Source organism: Penicillium daleae (assembly GCF_028827525.1).
Source record: "Penicillium daleae strain IBT 16125 chromosome Unknown utg000001l_segment0_segment0, whole genome shotgun sequence".
In the NCBI taxonomy this organism is placed as follows: domain Eukaryota; kingdom Fungi; phylum Ascomycota; class Eurotiomycetes; order Eurotiales; family Aspergillaceae; genus Penicillium; species Penicillium daleae.
In genome coordinates this window covers 1,630,709-1,647,824 of record NW_026623149.1, presented here as the reverse complement: position 1 = coordinate 1,647,824, position 17,116 = coordinate 1,630,709, and the positions used below count along the sequence as shown (strand labels likewise).

The window sequence follows — 17,116 nt, the reverse complement described above, 5'->3', positions numbered from 1 at the left end:
GTGGAAGATTTGCTTGAGTTTTCGCTCAAGCTTTGCCGTAAGAAGAGCTGCATGCCTAGATAGCGTTTTCTGGCTCTTCTGAAGCGCTTCAGTCGATTTAGGAGGTGTATTTCCAACGCTAGACGATGAGAGATTGGCTGGTGGTGACGGTGTATGGGAACCGTAGGAACGAAGATCAGGCGCGATTAAATCGGGTATGTTGTCCAAGAACCCATTACATAGCTTGCTTATGACCTTACTACCATCAACCGGGCAGATATCACGATCTTAAAAGACCCACAAATAATTCGCTGGTTGAAGGCCTTTGATCGTACAGGCCCGATCACGCGTAGAAATTCGACCTGCCCATCGTCTTACCTGCTCAATAAGAGATCTCGTTATTCACCCCCCGGAAGTGTTGTTTACAACTCAGAAATGGCTTACCGTCGAGCAGCTGACAGAAATGTGTTGAATGAGCTATAAAACCGAAAGGTAAGATATCGTAGCCCTTGCATTTTTGTAAGAATTCGAGGGTAAGGTGCGCACCGTGACCATCGAAGATAAGGATACGCTTCTCACCCCTCTTCGTACGATCGCGAGTAGCTTCGACAAAATAACCAGGCCACTGATAGGTTAATTGATCCGATATCCAGCCACTAGGCGAAGTTCAAACCATCGTATTAGGTGACAGATTTTCGATGCCGTCAAACCCCGCCTCCATAAAAGCCCCGTTACTTTCGAATATAAATAGGGAGTCCATCTGCCACCCATTGGCAGCAATGCATTCAAGTGCAGGAATAGTTTCGCCTCGCTCAGTCTTAGCAAGACCAGGGCCAGATCACTTCTTATCTTTCCTACCAATCACACGCTGGCGTTTACCCTTGCCTGGCTGGAAGCCATACTCATCGAAATTATATACTAGCCGCCGGGGTAGACCTTTATCCAGATTCGCAAGTAGATCGTACCAGCGGGCTAGTAGGCCTGCATCTTCTGCTTGAATACGCCTAGATTCCTTCGTACGCCGCTTCACCGGGCCTAGCTGTAGGTCCGGTGAGAGGCGCTTAATAATCGATTCACCCACATTTCTTACTAACCCAGTCGGCTTGCCAGCAGATATAAGCGAGCGATTTGCCCACGCCTCGATCAGCCTAGGTGTTGGTGGCATATTCCAATCGTTTAATTGCATATCCAGCATACTGCCGCTTCTTCCTGAGCCCCATCTAGGCCCCTATTGACGGGTGCACTGCTTGCACGAGCCGGTATACTCTCTTGACACGATTATGGAGGGCACGCCGAGAAACGCCATATTCACGCGCAATTTTGCTAATCTTCGATTTTTCACGCGTTTAGCAGCTTTGTATGCTTCGATCATGCGAGATTCGGCGGATTCAGCGGATTTGGGCATGGTGGGTGGAATATATTGCTTCGAAAAGGGTGGAGGTAGGTGTATTGGTCAAATTGGAAACGGTGTGTTTTGGAAATTGGCCGTGGCGCATCCACTACGGGTGTGGGTGGGCAGAAACGCACAGATACTAGCTATTTTCGCCAGAAGACTAAATTCTATGAGTAGCGCTCAACGTGCCGGCAGCGTATGATGGCAGAGATCAAAGACTCATGGTATTAAGTTCCCAAATACATGTCCAGGAAGCACGAATGTGGTCGTCCAGACATGCTGTTCACGTGGTAGAGCAGCACCTACCATATGACCCATGTCTCAACCTTACAAAATGCCGAGACAGCTTTATTTTCTTAGTCATCCTCCGTCTGTGCCATACGCTAACTTAATTCAGCTCGCACATCGGGATAGGCTATATCTAAAGCACTTTTCTACGTGTTTCCTATTAAAAGTCAATCTTGCACTGAGTGTGCGATGTTTCAGCATCTGAATTGTACATTTATTTCTCACATCCATTCTGCACATCTATTTTCGCAACGTAACTAAACATTATGAGCTCACAAATAGCTATCAAAACGGAGCCACAAAGTTGCTGAAATGATACATTCATCCGAATTTATCTTCCTTTAATCTTCCTCCGATGATGGAGAGTTCATCGAAGCAACTGTCAAAGGCTCTTCTGAAAGCCGAAGGAACAATTTGATGGCATTACCGGGGCTGAACTTCTCCTTTATCTTGCTTCCACCGCTTAACCTCATCCAGCTCCTTGCTAAAAAGACTGACGCTAGGGTCAGGTACATATATCACTTCCAAAATGAATATGATCAAGAGGAGCAAATTTCTGTAGAGGCAAGGCGAACGAGGAATCTGTTAGCGCGAAGTCAAAACGGAACATACGCGCGTTCTCCACAAGGTGTTCTGGTGTCATCTTGGAAAGTCCGAGGCCTTATAACATTATCGCTAGACGCCTGGTCAGGTGCGGGACGTTCCCACCACCGTGCGACAAGATGATCTTGCAATTATCATGTTTGCGGACAACATCCTAGAAAGAAGATCCACACCTATGCGAGGTATCTCATGCGATTAGTCAATCATAAGCTAGGGAAGCATCCAGTCGACGAGGTTGGTATCAACAGTATGAGTTAGGCAAACAAATACCATTGCGGCACGCCGATCCCACACCTCCCAAATAGGCCGGACGTCGAGATGTCCTAAATAATAATTCCCACTACCATAGCGGATGAAGAGAGTTATATCATTTGCTTGGAGCTCATCAAAAGCATATCCAATAGCGCAGCAAAGAAGCCGTAATTCTTAGGGTACGTTTCTTTCGGAGCCTTGCTAAACTCATTGCATTCTCTGGCAAAACGGGTAGGCTCAGCTCCTTTGAGTATCCCCGCACTGGGAGGATATTTATGGGTTTAAAATGAAATTCTTAAGCCCTTGACGAAACTGGTGGCGATCCTTCCGGATGGACGACGCCCGCCTGGTGCCTTGACACCGATCAAAAGATTTACCACGACTGTGGAGTTGAGACAGTAATTTTATCTGTAACTCTTCAATTTATCGGTAAACGCACTTTGCAATTAGGCAGGGGGGATGTAGTGGCGATGAGAATTAATGCGTCGTGCCATTGTTACAGCTTCTGCATCTTATAACGGCTTCTTGCGAGAGGTTCACGCCAATAGGCTCGTAACCAGTTTCCCAGAGTGTCCAAAGCATTGGCTATACTTAAAGAGCATTTCTGTCTCATGGACTGAATGGATGGTTTGTGCGCCGCGGCACTTCGGGTCGCCCGAAATGCTGTGCTCTTGTCCGCTCCTTTTTGCCGATCAGGATGAGGACCCGGCTGACTACGAAGATTTTCCGGGGTTTCAGCCCCCGCAATGCCTTCAGGCCGGCTGTCTTGTCTTGAAATGGGGTTTTACTCTCAAGTACATTTTACGTAACTTAGGTCAGCAGCTCTCATCTCTTGTAAACTCGGATACGCCTTAGGAAAATCAAACGCACTTTATATTATGATACTGTATGTGACGGCTGGTACTTTCTAAGCCTGCGAATCATTTTATTCTGCGGACTGGCGCTGAGATATCTGTTTAGGGGTTTGGAATGTTTACCTGCTTTCTGGGTACCTGAGTCCTCTCCTCCTGGCTGACCTTATTTTTACTCATGTCCCTAGGTACTGAATTTATCTTGTTCTTTTGGATTGATCAGTAACACTGTACTCGTTTCTAACTCGTTTCTAAACTATCCGTGCTAGAGGCTTGATTTACGAAGCGCCGTTGCTAGCATTGAAATCTTTGTCCAATGCTAGCTTATCACCTCATGTGCAGAATGATCTTCGGTCGTCCATTCCAGAGAAAAATCACAGAAAAGAACAACTACTGGGATTTTTCGGGTCATATGGCCCTGAGATATCTACATCACCATCGCTCTTTCGCTTCCTTTCCCTTCAATACACACCATCTACTATTAGGACAGGTCTTCTTTTCTCCGGCAGATCTGCTGTCATCTTGTTTCCTCTTGCGCTTAGCACCTACATGCTATCAACAACAAATTACAAATAGACGTCATTTGCTCTGGAGTTGTGAGGGTTTAATGCAGGACTTGATTCAATCTAACTAGACCACATATAATCTACCGAAAGCCTGATCAAATGATCCTGGAAAGCGGGGGGGTGTCAGGGACGGTCCGGTATACAAGAAATGTCAATCGTGCTCATCTCAACACAAGGAGGACGGTCTGTGGCCCAGCGAGGTAGGTGCAAGACCGATCACGTACATATACATGATTCCCACTGGGCCGTAACCCATTTCAGGGGTTGCTTTTTGAACGTTGAAGATGATACAAGGCCCAATTGAGGACTAAATGTAAACCCTGAACACATTCTATAACGATTGGCGAAAAAATGTTGCTTGGCTACTGTAACAGGAGCAAGATGTTAAGCAGCGTACCCATCATAGAGTCTTCATGATGGTGTCGGAGAGGATAACGGGTAGAATATGATCCTATTTACTGTAAGAAGGTAGGAGGAAGGTCCGGGCCTAGTGATAGGTTAGACAATGGGACTATACCACGTGACGCTTGAATACCTACCCCATACATGTAAATTATCCGGCGTGGCAAGGGATCGATTCGTGGGTTGTTGATCGTTTACCAAATCGCCATCCACGTAATGTTCGATAATAAAGCGAGAGGTGTCAAACCTTTGATTAAATTTGCGTGTTAGAAGTTGTTTCGAGAGAAATGGTAACATGAGATATACCAATAATCGAAGATTTGACTGCCCATGATATGACGTCCAACGCCCCAACAGTTCTCATACCCTTTACTGCGAAGCCAGTCGTGACCCAGCACTTGAGTGTCAAAATCATGCGTCTCGAATGATGAGTGATGAATGTGCGACCTAGGGCCTTCAGAGAAGAAGAAGCAATGGTGATCGACCAACTCAGAGCCGCGGTCCAAATGAAGAAAGGCCGTTATATCTCTCCCGGTGGAATCATGAACTAGCTGTATCACGTTGCAAAAGGACATTCGATAAGTATGGTTTGAGCCTCATAAAATGTTGCACAGGGGAGAAACTTACATCACTCGGCTTGAAGTTGAATCGGGTGGTATAGAAGTCTAAAGCCTTCGCAAAATCGGTGACACACATTCCGAAATGACCTAGCTTGTGTACCGGGGCAGGCCCTTTTGTTCTCAAAGCAATAAGAATAGTTTCCAATAATTAATTAATTGACTGCTTACCCTTCTTGAATCGTTGTGTTTTGTTTCCTGACCGGTGTTTGTCCGTTGGCTTGGAGAGGCTCAGGGTATTTGAGGAGCAGTAGCAAGCTTCACACTAAAAACAACTTACAAAATTAAAATCAAGCTGTGGAAACGCCTTTTCGTCGGCGTGGGGCTTTTGACCGGAAACAAGATGAAATGGGAAGTTGTCGACAGGGTCATGGAAAGTCACGCAGCGGCCACCGCCTGGCGCATCTCGTAAGTCATAAATCTTAGTCGCCCCAGGCAACTTTGTCGCAGCGACAAGATCGGACTCGGATTCCACGACGAAAGCTGCCCCTCCAAACTCATCGTGTTTGCCCTGTCGTGCACAGTACACAAATGGCTCCAAACCACTGCCACCATAATATATATCACCGTCAACGCGCTTGACTTCCTGGAATCCGAAGTCGAGTAGAAATTGATGGGCTTTTTCGATGTCTTTATGGGTATAGAAAACATGCGAAATGCGAACCAGATTGATCCGAGGGTCATTGCTTGAGCCTGCCATTTTCGTCACTTTGAGTCTTCTTGGGCAGGGGTTAGGCAACACTGCTGAACAGTGGACTGAATTCAAAGATAGAAATCTCGAAGTGATATACTTCCTTGTCTCTGTGTCTGTGGGAAGATAGACTGGAGTTTCTGGAGTGATCTTTCTTTTAATAGTTGGATAGTTAGGGAACTGCGGTCAGAACTCGCACGAAATTATGCCGACCGCACACGGACTAACTTCGGGCAGTCCTTTAGAAGAATGGAAGAAGGAAACGGTAGTACTTTAGTTAATATGTGCAGAGTATTACTCAGACAATTCTTTAATTTACACTTGGATTTGGAATATTCAAATATGAGCCAGACAGATTCTTTACACTCGCTAGGTGTGGGATCGTCCTTTTCAATTCGCCGAATCCGTGGTTCTTTTTAGGCCCTGCCAATTAGTTCCTAGGCTGTATTCGTATTAGCATGCGCTTAAAAAATTCAGCGGAGTGTTCAGAGTGTTGCGACATACAGAGAAATATCAGCATGCTGACTAGATAAAGGAGATAGCGCAATTCCAATGCAAGCTGGCCACCCCAGAATGCCAAAGTAAATGCGATTTGCTACATCAATAATCATAAGTTGAATTCACTTGGTTGTCGGTAGAATATCGCTTCTTGGTATAAGAAATACTATAATTTTACCTGAGAACTATACTGCAACTGAACCAGCATAGATATATATAATGTATAACGTAACTGCAAAAATTTCTTAATACCCTATAAGTGTGACGATCTGAACGGAATCGGCGATGTAGGATGTACTTAAAAGTGTTCTGAAGTAGAAAGCGAACATGATAAATAGTAGCAGGTGGTTGTTATCAGGAAATCCACGATACTAGGACTTTCCCTTTCTTTCTCTCTCTATTCAGTTTCGCTACCTTCGTTGAATGCACAGGATTATCCCGGCTTCCTTTTGGCTGTAACAATAAGTAGGCTAGATAAGAACTGAATAATGTAATGAGGAATCAGTCTTAATTACCGCTGCGACACAGTACCAGTACCTACCTGCATCCTATTGGAGGACTGTCCCATATTGCTTTTTGTATGGCAGATAGTCGTATTTGTGGAGGATATAAAGTACTCTTCTACTCAGAGGTTCAAAGAACCTCTAAGTCTCCAATTTATCCCATCTATGCTGTCTACTAGGCGTACAACCTTCTTATCTCTCTCCTCCTCTTCTCAACATTGTGCTAGAATATTGTAGAATCTCATAATAAACTAGCGTTGTTGAGATACCAAAATGGAGATAACACACTTAATATTGTGTTCTGGGGTGGCCAGCTCGGCTTAGCATTAAGTGAAGGTATATTCGACAGATATTATGTCACGGCGCACGGTCGCGAGCGGCCGTTCATTGGGGGCCGCTCTCACGATGGGTGGCAGATTGGACCATGACACGTCTTGTGTATATTCTAAGACAACTGACTGTAGTAGCCTGCCGTCAATACGTGATATAAGCTGTCCTGAATCCGCACCCTGATATATTAATGTTCACAAAATGCGTGAACTACCGCGAAGACACGGCGATTCTGTTTGTGGTTTAAATCAGCCTAACTTGCCACTGAGAAAACACAGGGTGATAAATCTAGCTGAATCCGTTGGATTTTCCATGGCTCAGCAATGGCGGCTTTCCTTTCTTCAAAAATTCTTCATATATTTGCTCCGTTATTTGCGTGCTCTTAATCTCCGATTGCCATCACAATATGAGTACTTCTTTTCCGCAAATCATTGACATGGATTTGAAAGTCATTTTGATGAATCCCCATCTCGAAATCTACCATCCACATTATCTAGCATTATGATGGCCAGCTTTTCTCTAACCCCAAATATGGTCTGAGCCCCATGAAGATATCTATCTCTCAAGGGTGGGTAATACGCAATACGGGATGAGACCTGCCGTGACCACATCTACGACTTGGGAAAGAAAACTCCGATCGGCCAGAAGGTATTCAATATCAACATGGACAGAAAATTTCAAATTCCCATTGCAAGAGGACCAAGCGCCGCGTTGAGCTTTGGAATCGTTTCATCCAAGTTGCCGAGGTCTATTCTGGAAAATCGGGTCTACCATGCCATTTCTATCAGAGCGTTATCGAGCATGGAGTCTACGAAACTAATGGGACCTCTGGAAGAAATAAACACCTTAAGAGTCAGGGGTACAAAAAGCATCAGCAGCGTGATTTAAGCGAGTCGATTATTAATGTGAGTAATTTTATTATTCAGAACAGCGACATAGTGACAACTTTAGCGGGAAACACGAACATCTAGTAAAAGGCCCTACTCTGAGATTTCTAGCGACCCTTTTGTCATCGGATGACAATGTTACCGACGCGACTCTCTGAGCCATTATCTCCTTAAATATTCCCAGGGTTATTGATAAAACCGCCTTCATTGATTTGCTTCGCTTTACTAGATATATGCATGGCTGTTGCCAAGGCCGGAATTCTTGACGGCATCCAGGCCAACATGCTGAGACTTATGTTTGCCTTGATCAGAGTCCCTAGGCCAATGGTAGAATGGCAAAAGGATAAATGATGTGTCTGATGCGGGAATATTTGGACCTTAGACGAGGTTACTAATGACCTGGGAATAATGCTTGCATACCTGAGGAAGACGTATAATGAGGGCATTGTGGCGCTGGTTATTAAACTTAATGATCTGTTTGACTGTGGAGATCCTTCTGATATAACCAGTTACCAATTCTCTGTGTGCACTTGCCTGCTAGGGGATACTAATTCGTGAAGACTAATCCACATTGCTCCTGCGTAGGCGAAAGCTGCCTATATATAGTGTAGAATCACACTCCTCTTAACCTCCTCTGTTCCTACCAAGATTATCAACCTATACAACCATAAAGAGCATTTGAACGCACACATACCTTTTACTATGTGCATGAAGAAAGAGGCTCACGATGCTAGATTTCCTAATTCTGAAAACAGGGGTGATTCCTTTGCAGGAAGATATTATAATATCGTACTTCATTCTAAGACAGGATTGCCATTCACTGTCTTGAGAAGTATCACCTTTCAAAAATCCCACTGAATTTTTCCTTCGAATCCTCTTTCAATCTTTTTAAAGCCGACATTCCTCCAATGAACAAAATATCTGTGCCTCCAGCACACCGAGGCTATCTCTAGAATCTGCTGAAGAATCAACCTTATAAACACTGCCATGCCAAGGTACATTCGGACACTTCGCAGGAGGATAGGTTCCCACTATCTTTGTATCATATTATAGTAGTTTTGACAAGGGTATAACGTACGCTTCCATTCAGAGGGTTCCTTCTAATTCTCCAAGTTTTCGATCCGTCTCATTCGGGCTGCCTACTGGGTGTGTTTTCATCTAAAACGTCCTGTCTTCATAGACTCCAATGTACCAAGCCGACTACTTTCCATTCCACCAACCAAACACTGTCGGACAGCCACGTAATGTGTGAGATAGACGTGGAAACAGAATATTGGTCGAGGACGGCAGATTATTATCGAGCGAACAATCTCTGCGATGGTATATCACAATCTAACAGTATAATAGTATGTCACAATAGTTTCACGGCGCTTGTTAGAAGTACAAGAGCCTGGTTTACCTTTAGGAATTGCTGATTATCGTGTAAGGGAACTCGAAATGGTACAAAGCTGCAGAAACATCCACTTTCTAGTGTCCCGATATTTTCTGATTTGAAGGCATGATATGACGCAATCGCTGTTTGGCTGTATTATGCTGCGACCACTGTCTGGGAAACTTAGACTTTAAGCACTGAATTTAGAACGAAATAAGCAAAGCTGAAATGGAAAGTCAATGAAGCTGTCCAGTAGGAACGGAATTCAAGTGTTACTACTTCTGTACTGTGGCCGTAAAATTGTGTTTCTGTATCCGGCTGAATAAATACCCTGGATGATCACAGGCTGCAGCGTATAACCAAGCCCCTAGCTAATCGTGCAGCAATATACATGAATGTATTTGGGCCATGAGGGTATTATGCACTTATTGGATTAAGATAATAGGCCAGGGTTTGATGAGATGGTGTTATGATGCTATGATTGTAATCTACCATGGTTAATTAATTCCACTGTGAAGTTGTTCCTCGGATCACTGCTCCCGGAAATATATGACTATTCGGATGGAAATTTCTCGTGTTTGTCTGATGTGTTTCAATTTTAGGATACCTTAGGCTTAATAGAGCAATTGAATTCTAATTTTCTGTTCATATGTATAACGACAACACTAGGATGGAGAGATCGCCTTCAAAGCTGGCAAGAACGCTAACTTAGTGTTTGCCGCCAGCAATCCAGTCGCATCCCCCGTCTCCCTGGTGTCGGGCCCAATGAAGTTGTATGGGAATCCAACATTGAGTGGATTGACCCTTTCCAAGTATTGGATTTGTTCCTGGGTTAATCTTCAAGGTTTGAATGTCCTCATGGGAGAAGCCAGCTCGCAGCCACTCACTAGAGCGAACACATTTGGGACCATAGAGACGACATAAGTGATAGCAATAGCAGTCACGAATATAATACTGTGTTCATCGGCAACACAGTGCTTCGCTCATCCGGACTTCATCGTAGGCCTGATTCCCAACACCCATCATGCTGTGGAGTCTTTTGGCCGTTCTTTTCCTGCTCCTCATACTACTTCTTGTACTGAAATTTTGTACTCCATAGAACATCCCATGGAGTGAGGGCTATACCGAAGTGCCTAGACATAGGGATGATTACGTGCCGCTTCATCAAAAGCGTCCAGGGGTCTGAAAGAGCATTCTTTGTCCATTGATCCTATAAGACTAGACCCAGCGTCTCCAATAAACATGGTGCGAAGGTGGAGCGGACACCTGAATACCTGCTTTTGAGGAGAGAATACGGTACGAGTTCGACAGCTGATTCGGGGGCAGGAGAGAAGGTTGTCAACATGATGAATGGGCTTGAAAGCTCAACTGGGTGAGGTTAGATGAAGACACTCCCAACGAATGTCACCTGAAATATGGGTATGGTCTTTGTATATATTAAAGTGGGAAAGCTCAAGGCAGTCCGGTCGGCACGGACAGGTCGAGGCACGAGAGAGGGATGAGTTCTTTGTAAGCTTATCTTGCGCATACAGAACGAAGTTGAACGGCGGAAATGGAAAAGTCTCAGCTTAAACACAGTCAGAAAATGTCGCATAGGCCACACCTTATTGAATATGTGCATCACTGAGCGCGAATTGAAACAGATCCAGATATGAGCAAAAAGATATCAGAACAGAACTTTCTAGTTAGAGTGGATGAGATTTGTAGCAAGTCAGATGCAGTAAATATTCTCTTTGATAAGAGTATCGCAATCAATCATAGATATCCAAGTTGCCGTCATTCAGTTGTGGTGGAAAGATTGGGATCAAGGGGTAACCGTAGGTGGCTTATTGCGATTTCTTCTGTGGACTGAGGTCGCGATTGGTCAGCCCACTGGCCGTGGACATAGTTGAGTGGTATTTTAGGATCCAACCTCTCCCCAACATGCTGCGGCATGACCACAATCTCTAAATCTCTCAACTTAACGGGAGATCTTAACCCCTTTACCTTCTGTTATACACGCATACGCTCTGATATTAATGCCAGTAAATATCTTCCTTTCATGGCCCGGTGTGCAATGATTTCTTGGGTGGTCAGCTAATTTTGGCACATGTGGAACATGGGAATCTTCGACAAGGGCTCAGCAAGATGAAATCTAAACACCGCCAGATTCGGCTTGCTTCTTTGCTCATTGGGTAGGCGAATACTTCGAATAGTAGCAAAAGTTCGACGTTGTATTGCTGCTAATAGGCACTATACCATGCCCAGGGCTGTAAATCCTCAGGTGATTCTAGCTCCACTGCCGCTTCAAGGACCACGGTACCTTTATCTAGTACGATTTGACGCAGCCTGTTGGGAATCCGATATGTGACGCCGTTTATGTAGCGATGCAGGAGTACCACATAAAGTAAACTCACTATCATCTTCATTACTAGACTTTCCATCCGTTGCATTGGTCCGGTGGAGGAGGCATTCAACCAATGACTGTACTTCGCTCCAATCGAAATGCGAAAGGCCTCGATTTTGGAAACAGCCCCAGTAAGTGTGAGCTTCTTCTGGTCTATCTTATTGCGTAACGTCAGAGAATAACGACGCATCTCCTGGCATTCAAACCGGACCATGGAGAATATAGCATCATCCCACGGAAGGGGAATGCTGGATAGTGGAGCCGAACATTGAATCACTTCGAGAGGGAGCGGTGTGGTGTATCCGTCATGGTGGATAAACAGATAAGGCGTCGTACTTCGCACTCAGACGGTATGAACCCATATTCCGAGGGGTCGCGGTGAAGCCCCATGCATTCTGCTAACCTAATCGCAAGGCCGATCGGAACAGAATGCGCACGTGATACTTCATCAAGGCACATTGGAAGCTTTAGATTATGGTACAGTTAGCATCTCCAGTGCTTGAATGGAAGAGTGAGAGTAGGCCACAAACGCCTGCAGAGTTTCTACTCTTGATGACTTCAACAGCTGCGCCTTGCTAAGAGCAGCGTTTGTGCCTAGCTGAAGGTGACTCTTCAGCTCTTGCCGTGAAGTATAGCAGCTGTCCTGAACATCTGTATTGGACATGCTAACAACTGCGGAGGAGAGGATAGCACACACTATCGCTGCCAAGGATGGAGGAACTTCATGGCCATGGTCTATAAAATTCCAGAGGGTTTTATATCGTTCCTCAAACTCAGGTCTATTCAGGACACGAGCAACCGGATGAACAGCAATCCAGTACCAATTGAGCAATGTTTCTATAATACGTCGAGGCAGAATGAATCTTTCAAGAGGTTCATGAGGTGGGACTGACCCCAAAAGCAGGCCAGTTGAGGGTGCTGTGAAGGACGGCCCAGGCTTCAAGTACATATCCGGTGAAGAAGCAGGCAATGAAGGCGTCGCAAGTTGAGGTTCTGTTTCTGTCTGATGCTGAAGAAGATTCAAGATCTGTAGTTCCTCAAAGTCAGAAAAAACACTTGCTTGAAATGATTTCAGCAATCAAGTCTGTGTACCTCATCTACAATGCGGGGGCGGTACATGCCACCAGTCCTCTCTCCTAATCGCATTCGGCCAAGCCTGATACCTAGATCGTCAATATCAACGTCACTGCCATCAGTGTACGCGGCATCTCGAATTGCTAGCGGTGTAGGTTCTTAATAATGATCGTTAACAGCATCGTCTGAGAGGGGTTTCAACTCCGCTCCCAGTGCAGGTGATCTGGGGTGCTTCCTGGACCGCTCTAGATTTTCTCGTTGCAGATGAACATCGTCGGGTTTCAAGACAAGTACTCCTTCGAGTGCGTCTTTGGCTTCCTTCACATGGGCCAAATGTTAACGGAATTAAGCATCTTCAGTAACGTAATTACATCGTTGACCAGATACTTTGCAATTCTCACAAGGTTCCTACAACATCGTCAGACACATCTTTCGAACAACACGATTCGGCAACGACTAACGGCTCTATTGCATTTTAGTTTCGGCCGACGGCACTCAATGCAGGAATGGATGCGACGATTACGGTGCAGGGACATTCTTCCAGGGTTGGTAACATTTTCGCGGTGTGGAGTAGTGTGCGAACTGAGTTTTGTTTCTGGAGACCTTCCTTTGGCTGGTGGGTGCTCTGAATTTAATGTGATAGGTAGAACCATGCTCGATTTGGCCTGTATGAGTTGGTGGCAAAGTGTTTGAATATACAAGTGTAAATTCACGCCCGGTGAAAGGAAATGCGAAAAAGAAAAGAAAATCAAGTTCTCACGGGCGTAAGTTCGATTGCTGGTGTCACTAGTTACAGCTCGACCGTTTATCACGTAAGCACGACCTAATCAGAGGGAATAGGACGCCACAGGTTTCAATAGCGGCACCCATCCGTATCGAAGGGGTATAGGGACCGTACCAAGATTCTGTTATAGACAATTTAGATCCAAATTTCACAGCGATGGCACGACTGTTGACCACCGCATTTAGTCTTGGGTCTTTTCACACCAAAATGATAATATCAGCACTAATTTCCGCCAGCATTTACATGCAAATATACCATGCAACCTGGTAATAAGGCTTCCGTCGCCCTTTGCTATATGAGCTTATAAGCGCGCTTTCAAGAAAAAGAAAAAGCTTAAGTCAGTCAACTTCTAGTCGTTTAGCGGTACTCACCTGCTGACTTGCCATAGTATCTATCTGCCTATACCGCGTCGAAGGTATCGAACGATCAAACGCTGTCTATACCGTCCCTTCGATTAGTGGTCTGGCTTTACATCTGAATAATCCAAGTTATCGGAGATGATGGGACATTAGTTAACGAAGCTCACTGAACTTGACGTAATTTACAAACGAGCGGGCTGGGCCACCCTACCAAAAAAAAAAAAAAAAAAAAGAAAGGCGTCTCTATGCGTACCCAACTTCAACCACTCACCATGCCACCAAAACGCCAAATTCTATCAAAAATCCGTTTTGTTTCGCCAGTTTTTGCCACGTAAAGGGAGGTAAATGGAATTGTTGAACAGGGTTTGGTTTTCTTACCTCCGTTCAATCATATCCTAGTCCTGTATATGCCCCGCGTATTGGGGTGGCCCACTTGCTTATATAGCCCACTGACTTAACATAATTCACGAGCGGCCCGTCACCTCTGAACACCATAGTAAATGCGGTGCTTTAGATCACTGTACATCAACCATGAGAAGTTGGCTCTACTTCATTTTTGGTAGGATATGTTACGTGCCAAGAGGTCAGTTCCGAAACTACGTGTGCATTCAACGAAGGTAACAAGACTGAGGAGAGAAAAAAGGAAAGATCTATCTGGTGGGGGAAGTTGTTGATAAACCCAGTCGTCCTGATTCGGCCATGTTTGCCCCCATCACCAGTCTTGAGATTAAACATGCAAACTCATCAACCATCGTTCCAATCCTACCACCATCAATTGTCCCATGCGTAACAGGATAGTGTTTCTTAGCTTAATGGATAGTATAGATTCACTAAGGTGCAGAGTAAAGCTGAATGTATTAGATCGTGGGGTACCCGTACGCTCTAGTACTGAGGGAACTAATTGACATGATTGATTGATGCAAGGAGATCGCTGTTGAAACGTCTCTTAGCCAGAGAGGGTAGTCTTGGCGTTTGATAACATGGGTATTCCGAATTGACCCGATTTCCACACAAGTAGGTATGGCAGAGTGTGTAGAGCTGAATCAGCCTTCAGTGGTAGAGTATCACTGCTCATTTCAACATAACTTCTTCCACCGCACTTCCCGAGTGTCCTTTCCTCTGCGACTAAACCGTAGTCAAAGCCACTTCAATGTGCTCTAGCGACTGAGTCTTCCCTTCGTCTACGGAGGAATCGTTGTCACATTCCTGTAGGGCAAGGAATCTTTCCCTCACCTCCGGCTTTGCGAATATCATATCGACCTCTTCGAGCGAAAGACCAGTCGTCTCGGGACAAAAGAAGTAGACGTAAACAACTGGGTGATGAAACCAAGTCAGAAGCTGGTCTTGAACACCGTGCGGCAATAAGTTCTCAAAGGACGAACTCACCAGTGATAGCGCAGCAAAGCAGATTCCATATCCAGATCTTGGCTCCAACACGCTGGAGGGCGATGCCACCAGCAAAGACCGTGACAAAGGCAAATAGCCACTCTCCAAAAGCAGCCATGGCACCTCCTATATGACGATATTGGAGAGGGAAATCTCAGACGGATAGAGCCACTATAGAGCACAAATCGTGGTCAGACCATGGAGGAGAAACAAAGGGGTGAACTTACTGGAACACCGACCCAGCCCCAACCGAAAAAGAAGTTGAAGCAGATGACCATGGCAACAGCAGACCACTGCGTTTTGTCATTAATCAAGGGCTGCGGCAGACAAACAAGAATTACGAAAAGCAGCATGCAGAATGTGCAACCAATGGCGGCCCAAAGCATGCTGTATGGAAGTACATTCCATTAGTGCTACCACATTTACCCGACTTGGGAATAACTTACAGATTGCGACGTCCAAATCGCTCAACAGTTAGTGGCATTGCCACGCACCCAAGTGCTAACTAAGACAAGAGGCCATCAGATCTGATGCTGCTTTCAAGACTGGGGTCACTTCAAGCTTACCAGACTGTTCATTGTTGCCGCAAGAACTTGAGACAGGAAAGGTGAGAGGCCGATGTTCGAAAAGATCGTAGTGGCGAAGTAGACCATCATATTGATACCTACAACGCAAGGCAGTGAGCATAATAGTTAGCAAATCTTTAAGGTGTGGCGTACCCATCAGATTATCGAGCGAGTAAAGGATGAATCCGGTACGTAGTCTCCGGCCAACCTGGAGATCAGATTTATCCCTGCAGCACCATAAGTGTCTAGATTTGTATAGACAGTGAAGGTAAAGAAACGAACCAAATCAGGTCCAAAACTCTGAATCCATTTCCGGCTTCGCGTTCAAGCTTGATACTTGCTAAAATTTCACCGCGCATTGCTTGTACTCGGGCGTCGTCAATCGGCCTCCCGTGGAGTTTAGATAGTATCGTATCCCCTTCTTGATCGCGGCCTTTAGCATAGTACCATCGGGGTCTGTTAAATGATGCGTTAGCGATGATAGGATGTCACTGTAATGACCCAAACATACGTGTCTACGTCCAGAAGAGTCGATAATCAGTACATGTCTCCAGTGAAGAGCTGTCAATTGAACTCACCAGGTAGAATGGACATCACAGCGAGGGCAGTGAACGCGAAACCGGACTGCAACCCGATTGGAAAGCGCCAGGACACCTGGTTGGTCATTTGAGTGAACCCCAAGTCTATCCAGTATCTGTTGCGATCACCTTAGCATACACGTCATTCAGCACCGTTTCGCGGGGACTGTAACAGGGGATCTCACGCAAGAGGAATGCCGCTCATCAGAATCGCAACCTGCCATCCGACAGCCGGGCTGTTCGACCTTGTGAGACACGTCATACCAGTTAGGAATATTGTGGCAGGCTTACCCCCGCTGGGACACTTCGATAGAAAGTTCGGCGATATACATTGGAACAGTGGACGAGATGAATCCCATGCCAAACCCAGATGTGAGTCTCCCAACAATGATCTGGGCCACAGAAAATGAGGAAGCCTATTTGAGTAAGCCAAGAACAATTACCAACGATGCTGCATATTTTACCTGTAGGGCCCCTCCTATTACCACGACGGCATTTCCCATTAAAATAGACTGCCGGCGCCCCAATTTCATGCCTACGAACATGCAGACAACTGAACTTATAGTGGCAGCCAGACTGTAGGAGGAAGCAATCATTGGAATGACATAGCTCCCTTTGGGATTCTGATGAACTCCAAATCTGTCAGTTTAACTAGTGCCCGTGATTGAAGCGTCATGATGGATGATATAGTCTTAAACATAGCGTCTCACCCCGATGGCATCAAGAAATGGTTTGGTTGACTGAACCCCTC

General features: G+C 45.4%; 4 protein-coding genes across 4 annotated transcripts; all 4 read right to left on the bottom strand.

Annotated features, from left to right (window-relative positions):
* Positions 1 to 4,387: 4,387 nt before the first annotated feature.
* Positions 4,388 to 5,651, bottom strand: N7458_000492 (VOC family protein; the record flags this gene model as incomplete). The annotated part of the gene is made up of 6 exons (XM_056903886.1): positions 4,388 to 4,419; positions 4,472 to 4,581; positions 4,641 to 4,885; positions 4,962 to 5,065; positions 5,123 to 5,171; positions 5,232 to 5,651. The coding sequence occupies 6 exons, from the start codon at positions 5,649 to 5,651 to the stop codon at positions 4,388 to 4,390; spliced, it is 960 nt and encodes a 319-aa protein (XP_056771653.1).
* A 4,246-nt stretch (positions 5,652 to 9,897) lies between these two features.
* Positions 9,898 to 10,373, bottom strand: N7458_000491 (aryl-alcohol dehydrogenase Aad14; the record flags this gene model as incomplete). The annotated part of the gene is made up of 3 exons (XM_056903885.1): positions 9,898 to 10,059; positions 10,120 to 10,186; positions 10,300 to 10,373. 3 exons carry the CDS (start codon positions 10,371 to 10,373, stop codon positions 9,898 to 9,900), a joined length of 303 nt encoding a protein of 100 aa, XP_056771652.1.
* A 1,717-nt stretch (positions 10,374 to 12,090) lies between these two features.
* Positions 12,091 to 12,850, bottom strand: N7458_000490 (fungal specific transcription factor domain-containing protein; the record flags this gene model as incomplete). Its single annotated transcript, XM_056903884.1, has 2 exons — positions 12,711 to 12,850; positions 12,091 to 12,627 (listed from the first exon to the last, which is right to left on the bottom strand). Exons 1-2 carry the CDS (start codon positions 12,762 to 12,764, stop codon positions 12,091 to 12,093), a joined length of 591 nt encoding a protein of 196 aa, XP_056771651.1. The 5' UTR covers positions 12,765 to 12,850.
* Positions 12,851 to 15,347: 2,497 nt separating this feature from the next.
* Positions 15,348 to 16,697, bottom strand: N7458_000489 (sugar transporter STL1; the record flags this gene model as incomplete). The annotated part of the gene is made up of 9 exons (XM_056903883.1): positions 15,348 to 15,392; positions 15,449 to 15,514; positions 15,788 to 15,885; positions 15,941 to 16,014; positions 16,070 to 16,243; positions 16,299 to 16,302; positions 16,366 to 16,481; positions 16,551 to 16,610; positions 16,657 to 16,697. 9 exons carry the CDS (start codon positions 16,695 to 16,697, stop codon positions 15,348 to 15,350), a joined length of 678 nt encoding a protein of 225 aa, XP_056771650.1.
* Between the last annotated feature and the right edge of the window lie 419 nt (positions 16,698 to 17,116).